Below are 21,598 nucleotides of genomic sequence, written 5' to 3'. Positions count from 1 at the left end.
CAATGCTCTTGTGCACAAAACAAAACGCTCTTGTATTTGTATTTTAGTTTTTCTGTTGTCTTGACAACTGAAACGTCATGGTTCCTGGAGGAACCATTTTCAAGGGGTCAGTCACCAAAGGGTTAAAAGGAAAACGCATTATAACAGGGCTTAAACAGACCCAATCATTTTGGTAGGAGTTTAATGAAAAGCCAGGAGCTCCAGCATGAGTCGGATCAGTGCCTCTGTCCAAGATAAACTTGGTTATATCTGAGAATTAAGAAAATTGAACTTACTCATGTTTCATATTCTAAAGCCAAGAATAACTAGAAGTGTAATGAATTCCAGAGGCTAGCTCATTTGATGTAGAATCTGTCAATTAAAAAAAAAAAAAAAAAAAAAAAAAAACCCAATCCAAGTTGTACAAAAGCAAATAACCCATTTATTGTAAACCTATGGAGTTTAACATATTGAACTGAAAACAGAAAATGACAGGAAAAGCAATGTTAGAAGTAAAATGACTGATGATCAATGAATAGGATTTTTTTTTCCTGTGATATCACTACAACTGCCTTTAATAGCCTTTAAAATCAGATCTACAAGATCTGATTCTCAAATGCCATGATCCTTTCACAAAAACACTTTGCAAAATAATTTACATTTAGTAAAAATGACAATAAAATCCACAAGTCTGAAATTCAAAAGCATCCCATGCAGAATAATGTGGTTCTCGGTATATTATCAAAACATGAGGTCTAAAGAAGAGGGGATGGAAATTTTTTTTTTTTACAAACAGGTATGGAAAAAGGGAGCCCCTGACATCTATCGAGGATCTGATGTTGGGATGTGGAATGCATGTCCACGTGTAAATTATCTTAAAACACGTTTTAGTTGTTTTTTTTGTTTTTTTTTTAAAAAGACAGTAAAAGTAGATTGTTGGGGCTTTGTGGACACAAGAGGGAGTCCTCCACATGCCACCAGTCTTTAATACAAAAGCCCACTTAGTAATATCCTGGGTGGTACTGTTGACTCCATGGCTTCTGGTTCCAGAACTAAGGGGTTAAGAAAAGGGTCTAGTTAAATCAACTGCAAGAAAGGAGCTCAAGATGTCAGTCTGTACTTACTTAAAATATGCTCTGTTATGCTGCTCGGTCATTTTGAATCAACTTAACATTAATTCTTCACCAAGGCTCTCGTTTAGCAAAACTGTCCTCGCAAGAAGCTCTTAAATACTTACCCCCTGCTGCCAGCTCTGATTGAAAGCTTGGGCTTTATTCATGCCAAAGTTTCCATTCCTGTGGCCAAATCCACCACGATTCTGCTGATTTCCTCCACGCCCACGATATTTCTATTAATAAAAAAAATAAAAAAATCCCTTTCAAATGGGCATGCGTAATGATACTGTGGTGACAGTGGTCTACTCTCCCCCCCCACACACACAACCTAAAAGTAGCAATCTCTGCATATTCACCAGACTTACCTGGTTGAAATTGCCCCTGTTGGGTCCACCACTGTGTCCACCGCCACGGTTCATGTTTCCTCTGTGCATTGGCTTGCCACGGTTCATAGCTCCACCTCTGTTTGAGATGCTGCCCATGCCACCTCTGGCAGGAGCTCCTCTAGGCACCATGTTTCTGTTGGGGGGTCCTCCGGGTCCCCGGCCAAAGCTGCCACGGCTCGGGAAGCCGCCTCTGTAGGCAGGTGGTGGCAAAGCCCCTCGGGGCGGCCGACCGAAGCCTCCACGGGGACCAGGCACTAACAGAACACAGTTCAACTTAAATCAGTATCTTGGAAGTCTGTGGTATTCAGACATTCCTGCAGACTGTAGGTGTAAGGAGATGGTATAGGTTGCAGAACCAAGTTCTGGGGGTAGAGTTGGACCTGAGCTTAAGCCTAACAAACCCTCAAGATGATTTAGAAACAGAACAGACTTTTAGTTCACTTCCAGGTAGGAGGTGGTCAGACTCAGTCTTTGTCCCCTGGAAATTTGGTTCTGCACTGATTGACACCAACATCCAACAGCTCTGCTTCATAACTAGAATCCTAAACAAGTGTCTCATTTAAAGCCAGATAACATAATGTGTTACATTTAGAGGATTTTTTTGCAGGTCATTAACTGAATGAATAAATGCAGATTAATAACCACCCTCTGGAGACTCAGGTGATTTTTGGATATTATGCCATAGATTTAGTTTACAGTATTCTACCACCTTAAACATGTTACTTCAAGTGTTGGCTAACTTTTCAAGAGAAGCTCAGCTTTCAGAATTGAAATTTGTTAAGCAAATAGCCTTTGACTACACAAGTTGTCACAGAAGTGGTGTAATTTTAAATAAATAAATAATCCAGCAAATGGCAGTATAAAGGTCAGTGTCAAATGTTTCAATGCTCCGAATCTTTTTCATGTCAAACAAGTCACTGTCTCAAATGCTTGGCTCATGACAGTAAACATTTCTAAACCTGTTTTGTTAAGAGGGTCATGTGACAATTAGTCTGATTAATTTGGTTAAGGGACTGCATCAATAATTTACATACAACCAATTGAAGAGGATTATGATTATGTAAAAGCATAGCAGAGATGCAAAAAGAAGCACTGTTACAGCCTAAAGTTAGAGGCACATAGCAAGTAAGTCATTTTACATGATATTCAAGGGATTTCCACTGCTGCATTGTATACAGACAATCTAGATGTATGGACACGCAACTCCTACTCTTGCCTGCTGTATTTCCCCTCACAAAGTTTATTAAAAAAAAAAAAAGCATGCAAGCACTAGGACCACACGGAAAGGGCGCCTGCTCAAAAACAGGAGTGTGCAGGCACTAGGACCATGCAGAAACATCCACAGCTCCGTTTTCCATCCACTTTGCTCTCCTCTAGTCTGCTCAAAAACTGAGTAAAACAATAGTTAGCAAATGTCAGAACCCCCAAGCAGCGCACCCCAAAAAAAAAAAATTTATTTAAAGTGTGACTGTCTTCACTCTGTCAACATTGTAACAATCAGGGATGAGAGTGGGTGGTCACCAAAAAAAAAAAGGCAGAAAACAAGATGGCGCCCGAGGCCAGGGGTCTGGGAGGGATACCCCCCCAGGAAAATTTTGAAAAATAAGGCCTTACAAACCACTTTTCCTGCAATCTGAGCTGTAGTAGATAAAAAAAAAAAAATCTGTTGTCTTTTTTATATATTTACATGAAAATATGTTTCAAATCAATAGGAGTATTGTTTGAATTCAAAATAAAATCACATTCTACATTCAAGGGTATGGTTATAATTTATGATCAACAAAAATGACAAACTAAATTCACATTAAACGCAAGTTTTATTAATTATCAAAATGTTCATATATTAAATAAAATTTCTTCAGGAGAAAAGGTCAGTCACCCTATGTCCTCATTAGTTGCATATGATTTCAAAGTCTTTTGAAATATTTAAGTTTTCAAAACTGTCAGCATTAATTCATTTACACTGACCATCATATACATGTTCAATGTATTAAATCAAACGAATGCTAAGTTTATGGGATAATGTCTATGTACACTTTATACAATTATTTATAGTTCACAGTCACTTCTCATTTTCATTTAATCATTTCGACGACTTCAGCCTTTTGGCCAAAGACAAGAGCTTGTCAGTCCTCTGTTTTTTATACCAGCATCGATTTCACGTACCTTCGCTTCGTCTTGCTTGTCAATTGTATTTGGCATCGAGTAAAAAAGCCGATAGGAAAGAGAAACGTATTTTTGAAGCGCAGCGACGATGAACGTGCAAGTTTCGATACAATAGAACAGATGCGGGTACTTTTGTAAGAACTGTTATGATTGGCTTTTGTTCTCTCCCGCACTCTTGTAAGAACTGTTATGACTGGCTATCATGCTCTCGCCAGTGATGTTTTGGCCAATTACATTATAGAGAACACGTATTCTACCGCGAGACTTGGCGAAACTAAAGATGGCGAAAATATAAACATGTAACATTGTCGTACGCTTGAGTATCACGAAGGAACATACCCCAACCCCCCTCAATGGGGGGAAAAAAAAAAAAAACAACTGATTTGGCATAATATCGATTTTTGCTCAGAAAAAGCGGAAATCCGCCAAAAAGTGGAAAACTCTCATCCCTGCATAATGTTAGCCAACATTATGTTACAAATATTCAGTGAGATCATGTTCAAATACATCACTAACATGCTAGCTAGCCATAGAAAATGAATTTTTACATGTTATTTCAAATGAGCAGTCAGTCAACTACTGGACTTCACTCAACACATAAATCAAAAAAGTAGTGATAGGCAGTGGAGAGGGGCATGAAAGGTTACAGAAAAGTTATAATTAGGAAGTCAGATAAGTCAATTAGAACTAAAAATGGTTAATTTTAATCTCTAAATTACTAACTTTGTGAAGGTATTTTTATTTGGAAATAAATTTCTTGTCTGTAACTCAGCAGGGACAGCTGCCTCAGTTGATGGGCAGGGAGCACGGACGGCATGTAGAAAGTGCTGAGAGCGAATTACAAGTTACAGAATCAAGCAATAAGAGGCTGTGATACAGATGGGTGAGAAATTAAAACCACAATTAAGTGCCTTATTAGTGAGGCCACCAGGAGTCTCCAGAATATCTTCAGTGCTCCTTGCCAAGTCTGTGGAACTGTATTGGAGAGATGAACTTTCCAAGGATATTCCAGGGTATATACACCAATCTTTGAGTCAATTTACTACCATTTAATACCTTTTTTTACTACCTTCAGATTTTTTTACAACCACCACGACATCGAATTGCACCAAGTATCAATCAGAAAGATTTTGTGACATGCACATAGATTTTGTCATCCAACACTTACTTACATCATTACCATTATCCAGGAGACTCGGTTGCATATTTCGCAACAGGGCATTAGTTACAGTAACAATGTGAGGTGGGGTGGTTTGCTTCATTTAAGTGATGGAATGATACTGGATTTAAACTTACAACCTTCTTGAAGACTGACTTCCAACCATTCGGTGACAGCTACAAATACTACAAAAGAAGAGATTTGACGTACGGACTGCGGAATGACGTACGTCATTATAGAAACCCGAGAAAACCAGGCACTGTTCTTGTTTACATTTCAAATCCATCCGTTTCGGGCGCGTAAGAAAAATATCCCCGTAAACTCCGCTTTTCCGTTTAAAGAGCCGAAAACTCTAAGTCTAACAAATTGGCCAAGTGAATAAAGCGTGTGTAACTGAAAAGGCTTTCCGTTATGATGTCTGTCTCCACCTGCGTGCGTTTGCGCTGACCGCAGTTAACCGGGTGCAGCTGAAGTGTCAATCACCAAATTAACAAGGGGCAGCGCAAACGCACGCAGGTGGAGACAGACATCATAACGGAAAGCCTTTTCTGTTACACGTGCGTAGACAAAAAAAAAAAAAAAAAAATACCGTTTAGAAACATGGCGGACGGAGTAGAAAATGCCACCAAACTTCTTTATTTGAAAAATAAAACCCTTCGTTTTACCTTTATAAAAGTGTGTAACTGATATATACCATGTGTGGAAATTATTGTTGTGTTTGGTGGTTAATTATTTTTTCATACTTATAACGTTTTGTTTTCTTAAGAACAATGGTCTCTTTTTCCAGTGTGAATTATTAATATGACCTCAACCGCATACGGACCCAGATAGCAAAAGGGCGTCGATTCGACGTTGGAATCATCGTCATGTTCTCGGGCGTTAGCTTCGTTGATGGCTTGCGAGTAAAATATTTCCAATTGATTCCAATGGATTTTCGTGAATGTCACGACGTTGGTATAGCACTAGTGCTAGCTGTCGAGGTGATAGACTGTTGCTGCCCACGACCGCGCATTCCCCTGACGTGTTTCTCCGACTTCATGTGCGACCTGAGCGCATTAGCCCCCATCCAATTAATATTAATGATTTTGAGGCATACTTTACAGTATGCCTGCCTGTCGTTCCCGACGACAGGCCTTATCCAAGCTTGAAAGCTTGGATCCCGGAGCCAGGATCGGGAAAACTTACATTTCCCCATTTCTAAACTTTTTGCCACCCGCTAGAATTCGATGAAGAGATACTGGTTCACTTAGCACTGCTTTCCGTCTCCACTTGGACTTAGCTATGCGCACGCAGACGATTTCAGATTTCTATCGACCAATGAATACAATGCATTGATATGACGTCAATATCAAGTTCATATCACATTCATTTTTGAAGTAGCGGCGCAAGCAAGAAAGGATTTTTTTTATTTTGCCTATTTCATCAAAATGAAACCAGTCATTGTCCAAAAGAAAAAAATACCTATTCTTTAAAAATAATACCTTTTGACCAAATTTATCACTTTTTAAGGCCATTAAATTTTGCGTTTTTGATTTATCACTTTTTAATACTTTTTAAAACCCCGCGGACACCCTGATATTCCCTCATTTATATACAACCTTTATTTAATCAGGTAATTTAACTGAGATCAAGATTTCTTTTGCAAGAGAGACCCGAGTACAGCAGGCAGACCTCAGGTCTGCGTATCTGAAAAGCTTGAGCCCTTTTGAGGACCTGTGCCTGTACTCTGCCCCCCGGAAATTAAAGTTCTGCCTAAACAGAACACTACCTGCTCTCCTGCATCCCCTCAGCACAAGATCCACCTTGATCCAATTTGGGTCTAGCTAAGTGTTAATTAACACTACCTGCTCTCTTGCAAACCCCACACAAGTTCTATTGTAAAAATTATTCCAATTATTGTTCTAAGTGTGAAGACTTCAATGATTCCTTTAACCGTTTGTTCAGGTCCAAATGCTCTATAATAGAAGCTGCAGGGAGGGGTCCTGCAGATGACCAGCCGGTAAATTTTTTTTTTTTTTGGGGGGGGGGGGGGGGGGGGGGGGGGGAGACGAACACCAGCATGGGTTATGTCTTGCCCCAAAGTTACACTATCTTCTAGATAAATCCAGTCATCTTGACTGATCGCAGGTTTGTCCTTAACCCCCCCAGGCTACAACTACATTCAGTGAAGTGCACTAAATGCCCAGTGACAAGGCTGGGCATACTCTAGTATCTATATTTACAATATGGCTACAAAAGTTATACATCAAACTAAGTAGTACATGTTCAGTGCAAAAGTGAAGTCCTTACTTCCTCTGAAGTTGCCACGGTTCTGGAAAGCTCCTCTGCCCCCTCGTGGACCTGGACCACCTCCCCTGTTGAACTGGCCTTTGCCCCCTCGGTTGCGAGCACCACCTTTCTTGGGTGTGCCTTGGTTAGGCTTCTTCTCCGGAGGCAGCGCACTCTTGCTCTCCTCTTTATATTGGTCCAAGAGCTTGGAAGCCTCCTCCTTCTGCAGCTCCACATAGGTGACCTCTGTGAAGCAGTCACCCACTTCTGGCAAAGTGTATATGCCTGTACAGGAGAAGCATCAAATCCAGTTTCAGCTGTTAACTAGTGCTGGACACCTTCATTTTTAAATATGCCCAGATTGTTCAGAGAATGAGGGTGTTTTAGTTTGCAATCTTTGTCTCAGGAACTTTAAGTGTCAAAGTAAAATATCCTTCTCTGTATGCGGACAGGTGACTACTGGAGGTCATATAGCCACGTTAGTCAGTTCACAGACAATTATGTTGCTGTACTGTTTGAACAGAGTTATAATGAAAAGGTCAACTTGTTTGACTCAACATAATTGTTAACAATGTCACTGAAGACTTAAGGTCACAAAGTGTCAGCCTGTATAGCTGTAGATAGGAACAGCATCAGCAGAAATACATGTTTGATACCTTCATATTTATAACACCAATGAAAATCAGCACATTAGGTCACTGCCAACTGTAGAATGATAGTCTGCCAGCGTTAGACATTACATGTGTTTTACTGGGAATTATCCAAGGGCAAGTCAAAAAGTTCTAAGACAGATGTTATAATTTCAAAAGGGATTCAAAAGAACTCAAAAAAGGAATACAAACAAGGAAGTCTGATGGAAACATCACTTGCACAAGTGTTTAGACTTAAATGGAGGATATGTAGAGATAGCTTTGTTATTTTCAAAAGATTTTTTTCCATTTGTCTTACAATTTTTTGACTTACCCTCGTACATACAGGACACTTCATGTATTCTGTTCCCTTCTACCTGGTTCCATTCATTCAGTTTGATAACATGCATTTTTTTTCATGGTCCGGTTTCCATCAAATTCTGCGCTCTGATTGGCTGGTGAACGGGTCCGTATCCCATGGTACGGACCCCGGTTATAGATCTCTGGCGACTTGCTCGTTCACAACAAACATGGTACCATTTTTTGTCAACGTTTATTTTCGCATTTCAGTACAATAGCATTAATTTTACAGCATGGATGGCGATAAGTGTTCACAGCGAAAGCGAGTTTCACTACCCTGATGAAGACAAAATAAAAGAAAACATTTCAGGAGAAAACAAAACCTGTAACTGTTGCCAACGCCGAGCAAAAACATAGCTGAATCCTGAATGACTCAATTTTGTATAAATGGGGGACTACATAGGCAGCAAAACGTAGTTTGTTCCCCCCCCCCGCCATGGAAGTGCACTTGTATACTGAGGAGGAAGCCATTTGCATTACAGCTGTGAATGAGGATTCAAAATGCCGGCTTGCCTTGGCTTCATTTTCCCTTTTGGGCGCTCTCGTTTTCTGTTAGAATTTAGTAAAGAAAAAAAAAAATATTATTTACCAGCTTAAGGTCGGTCCATATGGTGAAATACTGTGACCTCAGCCGTACTTTCAAGACCTTGGTCACAGTATTTCACGATACAGACCTCCCAGCTGGTAAATAACATTAGCATATTGCTTATCCTACATGTATTATGTCACTACAACAAATATCTAAGTCACTTGTGAGGAAATCAATTTGTTTTGATAAACTAGGGTACTTCGTGAACGTGTCATTCATATATAATTAAAAAAAAATTAGCTTGAAAATATGAAGTTTCTTAATGCTCAAAAACTCATTTTTCATATAAAAAAACATCATGGATCTGATTGACATTTCCAAATATCTCACTCTGATGAGGTCACTCCCAGTCATAGGCTTAGCTAGAGAGCCGTGCAGCCATGTCGTACACGGCCAATTCTCAGAAAACACGGCCATAAATCCCCAAACACAGCCTATAAATTTTATACTAACCCATGCTAACCAAAAGTGTCAAATTTTGTTTTGTGAAGTGAAGGCCTCTGCATGCTCTTGCAACAAGGCTTTCACAGATAGCTTTTTGCAGGCAGTTGTAATTTATCGTTGAGCAGGGAGTAATAGGCGTGCGCGATGTTATTCACCGCCACAACGCAAGGGGGCGCGAAGTCGCTAGGAGTAGTTGGTGGGTGTGGTTAGTGGAGTGTTTATCCTCCGGTTACTTATAATGACTAGAACTGGAGTCGTATAGATGCCCGTACTTCCTCACTTCCTTGATCAACCGCTCTTCGTGCTGCTCCATCTTCGCCCGTGTTTTTAAAAATGGCGGTCGTGAAAACAAACCAAACCGGGAAAGTAGGGAAGCGGAAGCGCGTGTACAGCGGATGTAGCGTGGACCGATCAGAGCCCTCTTGTCTGCGAGGCTGTCTGCGGTGGTCACAATTTTTGGGAGGTGCGCGCAGAGCGTCTGGGGGGGGGCTTTGCAGACACCATCTGCAACGACTGGGTTGTCAGCATAAATTGGCCTCAACTTTGTGCATTTTTGTTGACTATTCAGTCAGCAGCTTCCTGGGGCATGCCCAGCACGCATGCTTTCCACATATGAAGTTAAATCGAGAAAATCAAGTTTACCACCAAAAATGTAGAGCTCTTATTGATCAGACTTCAAAATGAGGCTTGAATGGAAGCAAAATACTATGAGTTTTGAGAGCTTTGCCAGCAAAGCTCAGCAGGTTTAGAATGAGTAGATCATATTTGGATAAATATCTTCATGAGCATGATACGCGAGTTTATCATACAAGCATGACAAACTTTATACTTTACAATTTGTGCCCACTGCCAAATAGTTTATAAATGCCCCAAATTAGATGAAACAAAACTTGTCACCTTCCTCAGTCACATTGCATGCCAAGAACCCACTTCCACATTCATAAAAGACTGTTCGCATGATCACTTTCACTCTAGGTTTCCATTGGTTTCTCTTTCGCCAAGGTTTACGTCTTAAACAGTACTTTCATAAGCTACCATTATTGAATTTGTATTATTTACATTTCGACTAACTAGTAACTACAGGGAAATTCCCTTTCATTTGTAACTTAATTTCACTTATTTTTAACTCCTGTTTATTGCTCTTAACAGAATCAAAATTATTCCTAAGATTTTATGATGCAACATTTGCATTATGTATTTTGTAAAATCAAAATTTGTTAAAAGGTATATTATTTTCAGTTGTATATTTCATAATCTTCAGAGTAGGCTGAATCTCATTTATCTTCTTTGCTGTATATAGTAAAGATGTATTCTGTATAATACAAATTGCTACAGTCAAGTCCTATTTTGTTTGTCTTAAGTGCACTAGAAATAATTTAAGGTTTGTTTTTATTGTAGGAAGTTGCAGAATATTTTATTGATAGTGATTTGTAAAGTTCTGGTTAATGAAGAAATTAAATTTAAATAAAATGTTAGTTAATAAGATGTGTTAAATGCCTAATAAAATAATAATTCACACTTAAAATTAATGCTCTTTTCTCTCTTTTTAAGGCTCAATTACAGCTCCAGAAGTTGTCAGACTGCACCAAAAAAAGAAGAAATTTTCAAAATTTGCCCCCCAGATCGCAACCAAGTTACACTCCCTACTTTCAGAAAAACGTTCCCAATCTTCCCAATCCTAGCTAAGCCCCTGCTCCCAGTGTTTTCCTGCCAACTAGACACGTGTCGTCAAAAATGGCGAACCAGTTCATCTCATCATCTCTAGCTGCTTTCTTTTGATTAACTTGCGCATTTTTTTGTGGCCGTCTCTATATAAAGAACATATCTTCATGCCACAGTGTAATCAAGTTTACCTTCATGTTGAAAAACACATTCACCACTTGAAGATAAACATATATCTTCGCACAACCATGAAATATCCTCCATATCCTCTAGCACTGGAAAACAGCTGTATGCAGCAGTTACTGTACTGAAAATTTACAGTACTTGTATATTTGTTCATTTTGAGAAACAAAACTACCACACATTGAAATTTCATGGAAAGTGAAGACATGATTTAAAAAAAAAAAAAAAAAAAGGGGGGGGGGGGGGGGGGTTTCAAAATTTCAACTGCAGCCCCTAGAATATGATATACAGCTAAAGGAGTGCTTACCCTTCATCTTTAGCACAGCATGCTCAGGGACATCCTTGCCGTCAGTTTCAGCTTTTTTCTGAGTCCGCTCCTTGTAGGCTTCATCTGTGGGTAAGACCACAACAGCTTTGCGCTGGAAGCCAGCAAACAAGCACATCTTCCTCCTCTGGGCAGCAGCAGAAACATTTGTCTTGTGGGAAGAAAGGCATGGAGCAGGTGAGCAAACTCAATCCTAAACATGTGTTACATCCTATCCATATGGACGCAAAATTGCCAAGGAGCTCTTACCTGATCCAAAATGTAGTTCCTCTTCTTGCGAGCAGCGATTTCGATGAACTTGCCAAGGAAGAGGGGTGCACTCTGGGAGATGGCAGTGAGTTTTGCTGTGTCTTTGTTCTGTCGCTTCAAACTGTTAATCTATAGACAGAGAGCGATGTTTATCTCATGCTTTACAGTTGGTCGAAAAAGATTAAACAAGTTGTAGACATGGACTTGGCAACAGATGAGAATGCTTACCATCATCTTTTCCACAATGGTGTTAGTTCCCAGTATTGTGTATTTTCCGGGATTCTCTTCAACATGCTTCATCACCCATGTAGTCTTCCCTGATCCAGGGAGACCAACCATGACAATGACCTAGATCAAATTGAGGGGGGAGGGGGAAAAAAAAAAAACCCGAAAGGTTTATTTAATACATCTCTCTTGCAGACGCTCACTGACTGTGCTGTGAAAATTGTGCATGCAGACGCTCATCCAAGTTTATAAACTTGTCATTGCTTAACCCTTGAATATTTTCTATCATGAATACTACTCTATAATATATACATACACTTCAATTTATTAATTACAAATGTCAGCATAGATTTGTCCTTTAAAAAAAAAAAAACAACTTTGGCGTGTTACCTCACAGTCTTTCTTGGTCTCGGGCCCTTTCGGTCCACGCGCACGTTCATCCACAGGAATTTGCTGCAGGAAGGTGAAGTCTCCTGGCTGAGGAAAATATGGTGTCTCCTTCTGCCCAAAGTTGAATTCCACAGCACAGTTGTGACAGAGAACATGGGGGAAGAGGGAACGACCAGCCAGAGCCTCCTTACTGACTTTAAATGCCACACCAAGATCCTTCCCGTTCTTGGAATATGAAATTTCAACTTCATCCCCATCAAAATTCTGTGCCGAAAAGGCAAACAAAACAGCAGCATAGACAAGAGGACTGAGTGCATACTTCTATACTACTGAAATAAATCAAATTTTGAAATACAGGGTTGAAATCTTACAATAAAGCAGCCAACGACATCATTTTCATCAAAAGCCTCGCCGTAGTCTTCAGTCACACAATTTGTCGTCTTCTTCCCCTTAATCCCAAAGGAATAAGAATGCTCCTCCTCACCTAGTGAGAATCAAAAACATGTTTCACCTGCCAGATAAATTGCACATTAATGTAGAGTAACACACTGGGGAACACGTAGAAAGGATCTTTCCCCTCCCCACGGCACACTAATCTAAACTAACAATAGCTCAAAATCTATCAAGTTGGAAGGTTTAAACGTCTACCGGAAAACATGGTGCCTGCAGCTTTATGACTGACGAGATAAAAACGACGTCCCATGTCACTCTTTTCCTTTCCACCCATTTTCTCATCCTAAAGGAACCTCACTAACCCGTTGTCTGACTTCGAAGCAGAGCAACGAAACATCTTTCCCATGCATCTTCAATTCCCTTGTGCGTGCTGCTAAATAAAGCTGCACATGTCTTCGCTCACAAAACAAGTGAAGGATTAAATCAAGAAAATGAAACATGCATCAGGATGAATGTTACAGAAGAACGGAATAAGTAACTCAGCTGCTGTTCACCACAGAGCACGTGCACACATGCAGTTTATAAAATTTTACTTCAATTTTAGCGTACTTAGTTACAGTCCTGACTAGTTTTGCTTAATTCCTCACCTTGTTACAGGGAGTTGTTTTTAAGAAGAGACCAAGTTATAAAGATTGCAGCTTCAATTTAACTATAAGCAACTTTTTTTTGCCACCATAATGAAGTACTGTGTCCATGATGTTCCACATGTCTGGCTTCAGTTTTATGGTCAGTGCACTTACCGAGCAGCAAGCTGCCATTAGCCAAGGACCAGCCAATCTGCACATCATGGACATCCATGTTCTTACTCTTCACATGCTTCACAGGGATCTTCTCAATAATCTGCAGATTTCCCCAATTACAAGTCATTCAGATGCTCTATTCAAAAATAGAATGTATACAGTGCACAAAAGGACACAATTCGCACCTTCATTTCAAGGCAGGCTTTGCCTTTGTTCACACCATAAGAAGCTCGACCACCAGCCCACAGGTAGGCGAAGCTCTCCATTGTGAGTGAAGTTGCGCTGTAGCGGTCTCGTGACACTTTGAAGTGCAGGTCACAGTTGTCTACATAAACAAATGAGAGTCACAGACATGTACACAACTCTACACACAGGCGTCAGGTGCACCATCACAATATGACTGATCCTCAAATCCTCACACACAAGCATAACTCACATGGGTCCAGACACACCAGAGTATCATCAAACTCCTCATCCTCTTCCTCCAGAGGTGGCAGGGGAGATTTGGCCCTGAAACAGATGAGGCAGAACCATTAAACTCAAAATATAACCAGCCTTGACTGGAGTACAATGGCACAACAAGCCCGATTACAGGACTACCTTCTGCTGGACCAGTGAGATTTAAATAAAAATATGGACATTAATGCAGGACATAATGCAGGGTTGCTTCATTTTGCCTAGGATGTTACTTTAAGGGCTAGTCACACAGCATGTGTTCTTTATATATATATATAAAAAAAAAAAAAAAAAACACACATTAGGCTTTCTTCAGAAACTAAAACAGACAACAGGTGTCACTGATTAGAGAAGACACTATTTTCAATGTAGTTAAATGATTAAAAAGACCTCCAATGTATTCATACCCCCAAGCTGTGTCTCATGCAAGTCATGAGACGACAAATACTTGCACAAAACTGGACTCCTACAGAAGAGAAGGTAGGTCTGAAACTAATCAGTTTGAAGAAAAACATTGTAAAGGAAGGAAAAAAAAATCTAATATGCCATATAAATCAAAATCATACTCACCTGTTTAACAAGAAAGGAAAAAATAAATGCATACTGCCTTACCTTCCTTCACACACTACTGCACACTCAAAGTGGGGGAAAAAAAAACCAAGAAATACAAAGACAAGGAACGCAATACCAATTCTGACATCCAGAAGAGAGGAAAACACTTGAATACATAATCCTGCAAGAGAACATTAAGTCAGAAAACAGCTAAATGTGTAGTGTAATGCAATGCATGCAAGCCACGAAGAATGCACGCTGAACACTGCCACAACAACCCCATCCTGCTCGTTATCTCCTGCATGTGGTTCATTACCAGAACACCTCAAATCGCCACAAGGCATGCGTTCGGCTACATGATACGCTGAAATCTGGACATTACGCCCATCATCCCATAGCCCCTTGAATCAAAGGGGTGCTTTCACAAACCATATATGCGTACAACAATATCCCTGCCAAACAGAATGAGGAACAATGACATGGTTTTAAAACTTAAATCCAAATAAATATATAAGTTCTGCAGTCTTCAGATATTTTACACAAAAGCACTGCAAGGTAAGGTTCCCCCCCAAAGAATAACCCTCAAATGATTTATGTTTTACTAAAGAGGGTTGTTTTTTTTTTAATTATAGGTAAGGCATTGGCTCTTAAAAGCCAATACATATTAAAAGTGGCACTTCAGGGATAGTGAAGGCCATTACTCCCATCCTTACCGGCTGTATTTGCTTTCTTCAATAAATTCAAAGTAGCCCCTTCCATGTTCCTCTCGGCGTCTCTTAACACCCTTCTTATTCTTCTGATCAGCACTGAGGTCTTTGTCCGCATCTCCTTTGAAAATAAAACAAACAGTGATGAAATGCTCAGGCGTGTTGGACCCTGGTTAAGGGTGGCCCACACATCCATGAGCTCTCAGAGGCCTCCTTCCCACACGCTTATTCAAGTACTCAATTAACCACCTCTGATGAGGGGAAAAAAAAGGGGGAAGAAAAAAAAAAGTGGATTCATGCTCTAGTTATAGCAAGGTGAGAAGTCCAGTCTGGTGGAATGAACCAGATGAGAAGCTTAGCATTACATTTCAGATATGAGCAATGAGGCTTGTGTGTGTGGTTTTTTTTAAATATTTTACACTTAGTCCATTGTTTGTGCCCCCCCACCACACAAAAAGAGAGAATATACATGTATGTGTGGATAAGTACACCTAGAAAGGGTTTAATTTCATGACCAGTTACTTACATGCTGATCATTTTCCCAGCTCAATCTGAAGAGCCACAGGAAAGACCCATTACCTGACGTGACCTCGCAAAGGAAGCGGTTAGCTTGTTAGCTAATTTGGCTAGTGAACTTACTCGGATTATAAACTTACTTATATAGACCAAAACAAGCGCTAACCACTTATATAGATATATATATATACACACACCGGCTTACAGCTAAACTCGAAGCTAGTCTTGGACCAGAACCAAAATACATAATATCTATATCTCCGATTTGGCTAATGAGGCTAGACCCAAAGAGGAGATAAAAAAAAAAAAAAAAAAAACAACCACAACATACAGATAGCTCACCAGCAGCAGCACCTCCGCCTTGTAATTATGAAAATAAGCTCCATAATAACCGAAGAAACTCTTAATTTCTTTTTTTAAAACCGACCAAGAAAGTGCATTAATTCTCTGGTTAGAATAAGAGCCCAATGGACGCCATTGCGTTTGCTCTCTCAATCACTCTGCCCATTGTCTCAGGAGCCCGGCTAATAACTAGCCTAGCAAAAACCCGACCGTATTACCTTTACTCGGCTAACAGGATAAAGAGTGCGCTAGGAATCCAGGCAGGACCGAGACAATACGCACAAAGAAGCCACCCAATAAAATAAAACACGACACCAATGAGCTAAAATTAAACAAACCCGCCGGGAAGCCGTCCTTCATATGGTATGCTAAGCTAAGTGAAGCCATTTTTCCACCAAGCGACAAGCTGCTAAACCAGTCCTAGCGTTAACGCTAGCGGTCGCGTGATATTCGTTAGCGCTTTTTAAACCCATTTCACCGGCACTCACCCTCAGTCGGCTGCGACTCTGGCTCACCGTCGTCTTCGTCGAGTTTCTCGTCGTCGTCATCCTCGAACGCTTTGTCTATCTCAATCCCGGCGTCTCCATCTTCCTCCTCTTCGTCGGCCATTTCGTCGTCCTGCCCAAGGTCCTCCTCACAGTCGCCTTGTGCGCTCTCCGGTGCACCGTCACCTCCTCCATTTGCATCCTCGGCCTCCATGTTCTCGCCTGCAGGCTCTTCATCCTCCTCCAGTTCGTCGCCCATATATTCTTGTTCGAGCTCAGCGTCATGCCCCTCGGCGCCATTTTCCTCCTCTTCATCTTCCGCATCGAGCGCGGCATCTCCGGCTTGGGCCTCGGCATCGAGCGCGGCCTGTAGCCGTTCCATAAGCTCGGCCTTCAAGCCCTTATCCGAAAGCTGACGCTTTTTAAGCTCATCTTTCAGCTCGTTCACCTTCAGCTTCTTCACGTTAATTGCACTCATATTTGCCGTTGCTTTAAAAGTAGAAATTATTGGACTGGTTCGAACATAAAATGTTTCTGTCGCGCCTCAGGACAACAATGAACCGCCGATTTCAATATCTACAGCGCCGAACCGCGTTGAATCTCGACCGCGCTGATGGTCGTAAAATCCGCTCCCGCTTTGGCAGCGCTGGGCGGAGCCACTCTCTTACACGCCCATTTTGACGTCACCTCCCGCCCGAGGATGGGGGGGTAATTTGATTTATTCATACGTGAATTTTAGTCGCAGTAGAAAGAATAGATTTGCACAAGAATACGAAAATAAAAAGGAGATAAGGAAATAAATAATGATAAAAATAAAATAATGAGGAAAATAAATGCTTTTGTTTTGTTTGGTTGAGTGGCCGAGCTAGCTTTGGGCGGGACTTCCTGTCCAGGCTGAGTCGTCACGTCCTGCACACATGTCTCTTGAATTGTAGTGTGAATGTAGGCTCCTAGATCGAATCGAATATCCAAACTTTCATCTCATCATCTCTAGCCGCTTTATCCTGTTCTACAGGGTCGCAGGGAAGCTGGAGCCTATCCCAGCTGACTACGGGTGAAAGGCGGGGTACACCCTGGACAAGTCGCCAGGCCATCACAGGGCTGACACATAGACACAGACAACCATTCACACTCACATTCACACCTACGGTCAATTTAGAGTCACCAGTTAACCTAACCTGCATGTCTTTGGACTGTGGGGGAAACCGGAGCACCCGGAGGAAACCCACGCGGACACGGGGAGAACATGCAAACTCCACACAGAAAGGCCTCCGTCAGCCGCTGGGCTTGAACCCAGAACCTTCTTGCTGTGAGGCGACAGTGCTAACCACTACACCACCATGCTGCCCCCAAACTTTCATGATAAAATTATTCAGAAATGATAAACAATTAGAAATTAACATTAAAGATTTACTTTTACAGAAATAATTTTATGATGACATAAGTTTATTACTGAAAAAGAAATAAAAATTTAATAAAAAAAAAGAAACTCGTATTTAATGTGTGTGTGTGTGCTTGGTCGCAATATGTGAACTAGTTCCAGTCCTTATAGGACGCCAAATCCCTTCGAGCGGGAGCGTCCCTAAAAGAAGCTCAAGTGAATGTGGTAGTGTTTGAATCTGGAGGGAAAGAGAGGATTTGCTTCCTCTGTGTGTACGCTGGTCATTATCTAGTCTTATTCTTATACAGTTTTAGTCTTCTTTATGGCACTCCTCCTTACTTATAAGAATCAAAGGTCAATGAAACTTAATAACCCAATACAAAGTCTGGATTCTCAAAAATATATTTAATTACCTCGCCCGGGATGGAGTCCACCAGGGATGAAGCATTGTTTTCGGTGGGTTTTTTTTTTTTTGTTAATGATATTACGGGAAAATGGCTGGACCAATCTTCATGAAACTTTCAGGATAGATGGGCATTGGTCTCAAATAGACCCTCCAAGATTTTGATGGTCATTCAGTCAAGGTCACCAAAAAGGTCAAAATCTTTTTTTCGCGATATCTTCCTTCATATTCATTCAGACGTGTTCTGATTGGCTGAGAGCAGTACGGTGTGTGAATGAGAATCAGAATCAGAGCCATTTTATTGGCCAAGTATGGTCACACACAAGGTCAAAATCAAGGTCAAGGTCACCAAAAATGTCAAAATCTTTTTTTTCGCGATATCTTCCTTTATATTCATCATAAATGCTACCGGGCGAGGTTTGTTTTGCCTGGCAACACTTGTTAACTTTGTATTACATGAAAACTTCACAGTATGTTTATGCTCCATTCATCTTTGTAGTCACAACTTCATTTGTGGCTGGATAGAGTTATTATGTTATTATGCAGAGGCCTAAAAACATCAAATTGTTCAAATTGTTCAAATTGTTCACAGCCGGGTCTATCTATCTTCAGCAAAGATCTCATCTCATCTCATTATCTCTAGCCGCTTTATCCTTCTACAGGGTCGCAGGCAAGCTGGAGCCTATCCCAGCTGACTATGGGCGAAAGGCGGGGTACACCCTGGACAAGTCGCCAGGTCATCACAGGGCTGACACATAGACACAGACAACCATTCACACTCACATTCACACCTATGGTCAATTTAGAGTCACCAGTTAACCTAACCTGCATGTCTTTGGACTGTGGGGAAAACCGGAGCACCCGGAGGAAACCCATGCGGACACGGGGAGAACATGCAAACTCCGCACAGAAAGGCCTTCAGCAAAGATGTTAGAACAAATAATTTTTTTAATCAATACGTGTGTTTATGGTTCCAAGAGATTTAACACTTGTCTATAGATATATACTATAAAATTGTCTTTGATATTTTAGGGGAAATGTATTAATATCATGCAATAACTATCACATGGGCTCCTTTTTACTTTAGCATTTGTACACACGACAGTACACAAGGGTATTGTCACATCTTAAGGATTGGCATGGTGGTGTAGTGGTTAGTACTACATATTACGGTAACTCTATCCAGCCACAAATGAAGTTGTGACTACAAAGATGAATGGAGCATAAACATACTGTGAAGTTTTCGTGTAATACAAAGTTAACCAGTGTTGCCAGGCAAAACAAACCTCGCCTGGTAGCATTTATGATGAATATAAAGGAAGATATCGCGAAAAAAAAAAACGATTTTGACCTTGTGTGTGACCATCCTGTAGATTTCATTGACATCTACAGGATAATACCTCAGCAAGCAAGATGGCTGGTCTATTTCAGTCTCCGCTACTTTTATTAATTTTAGCCCTTTATATTAACTTGAGACTAGTACATTTTACTAATAGAAATTCTTTTTACCAAGAAGATCACCCGGAGGAGTTAATTTCTGGTGAAGAAGCTTTTTTGAGAACGTTTTGCAGATGAACTAGAGCCAGTAGAGCCGCCATCTTGAATTTGTCAAAATCACAAGATTAGGGTGACCAGATTTCCCGAGTCTAAAACCAGGACACTTTGCGCGTGACCGTGATACTCGTGCACGCACACGCGTTTTGATGTAAACATGCACCGGCTCAAACCATGGCTCAGAGAGGTGCTTTTATCATTTTGTAGAAGCTCACTTTTATCAACATTTCAGAGAATAATCAAGTATTTTCTTGTTATTTACATGTACTTCTATCACAATTCAGTTAAAGTAAGAAAATCAGACAACAGATGTGATGATAGGGAATAGGCCAATAGCCTAAATTTCAACTGATTTATTTCACCTTTGTGAAAATGCCAAGAAAATGCATTGCTTGAATAATAACATCAACATTTTATGTGATGAACTTTTTTTTAAAACAATAGGCTATGCATTGTAACAGGAACAAGCACATGAGCCTAATCGTTGTCACCTCCGAACCTTTACCCAAAATGTCTCTGTTTAATCTTAATCAGTGTCGGCTATTAACTATTTTGAAAACGTGAACCCTGAGTTGACAACAGCATCAAACAAGTCAAGACAATCTGTGATACAGATTAAAGACAGATGAAACAGATGAAAGACAACAAAAAATGTTTCAGAAACACAGCCACCCACCCTAAAGAAGATGCCATTTTACTGCATACATTTACATGAAGAGTGAATTTGCTCCAGTAGCGCTTTATTGCCTGAGAGCCTGCTGTGAAACTGCGAGCAAGTATCGTCGAAATTGGCCCGGGTAATGAGCAAGGCTTCGAGAGTAGGCACGGTCATGCGATTCCTCTCGTAAGTCCAGGTGTTGCTCATGAGTGAAAATATTCGCTCAACTGGAGCATTGGTGCCAGGTAGGCACATGGCAAACTGGCAAAGCTGGCTGATGTTGCTGTAAGGAATCTCCCTACTCTTGAAGTGAGCGAACATCTCTGCCCAGCGCTCATTCGTTCAGCATTGTCGCGTAGTAGTTGACAGCCGCTAGTGAAAAAAAACGTTATAACGCGGCCTCTATATTGTAACATTGTACAAATAGATACATTGTAAGGTTGACTGCGCACACACGCACATTGATGCTGAATTGCTAGAAGCTTTATTGACATCTCGTTGGCTATATATGATCGCTGTAACCGGGACAGTTTGTTAGTGTTTGGTGTAAACCGGGACATTTCAGTGTCCCGACGGACCTTTGTCGGGACTGGGGACACGCAACTCAAAATCTGGACTGTCCCGGTCAAACCGGGACGTCTGGTCACGTTACACAAGATAGACTTATATATAGTCTTCTCTTATTCTGCGGTGACGTTAGCACTAACCCAGGACCCAACTGGAAATATCCATGTGGCTTATGCTCAAAACCAGTCAAGTCAAATCAACGTAGGATACAATGTGACTCCTGTGATATCTGGCATCATGCTAACTGTCTTCAAATGTGTATTTTGTTGTACGAAAACTTGGCAAGTCCATCCTGTCTCTGGTTGTGTCCAAAATGTAACATCTCAGAGACAATGTTTATTGTTAAAAGCACTGTACAAATAAACTTGATTTGATTTGATTTGATTTGATTTGATTTTGGTACTCTACTGGATGCATCTATCTCTTCCTTGGAGTCATCAAATTCTTTCGAACCCTTGTCCAACTTGACTTCATCTCCAATAAACCAACCATCACAAGATAAACTGCCTACTAATGGATCTACTACAAACAGAAAACCTCAACATAAGCACAAGTTGGATATTTATAATATCAACTTTCAGAGCATCAAGAATAAGCACAGTGAACTCCAGGCATTTATAGAAGGTGAAAATCCAGATGTTATCATTGGGACTGA

The 21,598-nt window shown here is 40.7% G+C and overlaps 1 protein-coding gene across 1 annotated transcript; it reads right to left on the bottom strand.

The window, feature by feature from the left end:
* Positions 1–398: 398 nt before the first annotated feature.
* hnrnpub (heterogeneous nuclear ribonucleoprotein Ub) lies at positions 399–17,040 on the bottom strand. Its single transcript, XM_060917455.1, has 14 exons — positions 16,384–17,040; positions 15,044–15,158; positions 13,759–13,832; positions 13,508–13,647; positions 13,323–13,422; positions 12,501–12,613; positions 12,130–12,393; positions 11,743–11,862; positions 11,515–11,643; positions 11,248–11,416; positions 7,095–7,358; positions 1,460–1,734; positions 1,217–1,327; positions 399–1,031 (listed from the first exon to the last, which is right to left on the bottom strand). Exons 1-14 carry the CDS (start codon positions 16,856–16,858, stop codon positions 981–983), a joined length of 2,400 nt encoding a protein of 799 aa, XP_060773438.1. The 5' UTR covers positions 16,859–17,040; the 3' UTR covers positions 399–980.
* Positions 17,041–21,598: the final 4,558 nt, after the last annotated feature.

This window comes from Neoarius graeffei, chromosome 3, assembly GCF_027579695.1.
Source record: "Neoarius graeffei isolate fNeoGra1 chromosome 3, fNeoGra1.pri, whole genome shotgun sequence".
Lineage (NCBI taxonomy): Eukaryota > Metazoa > Chordata > Actinopteri > Siluriformes > Ariidae > Neoarius > Neoarius graeffei.
This window is presented reverse-complemented; position numbering and strand designations above follow the sequence as displayed.

Bases quoted from the DNA above. Each gene is read 5' to 3' on its own strand.
- hnrnpub (XM_060917455.1), bottom strand. From the start codon at position 16,858: ATGAGTGCAATTAACGTGAAGAAGCTGAAGGTGAACGAGCTGAAAGAT. The intron at 13,648-13,758 runs GTGAGTTATGCT...TTGTTTATGTAG, and splicing joins TCTGGTGTGTCTGGACCCAT to ACAACTGTGACCTGCACTTC. The intron at 13,423-13,507 runs GTGCGAATTGTG...GGAAATCTGCAG, and splicing joins AAGCCTGCCTTGAAATGAAG to ATTATTGAGAAGATCCCTGT.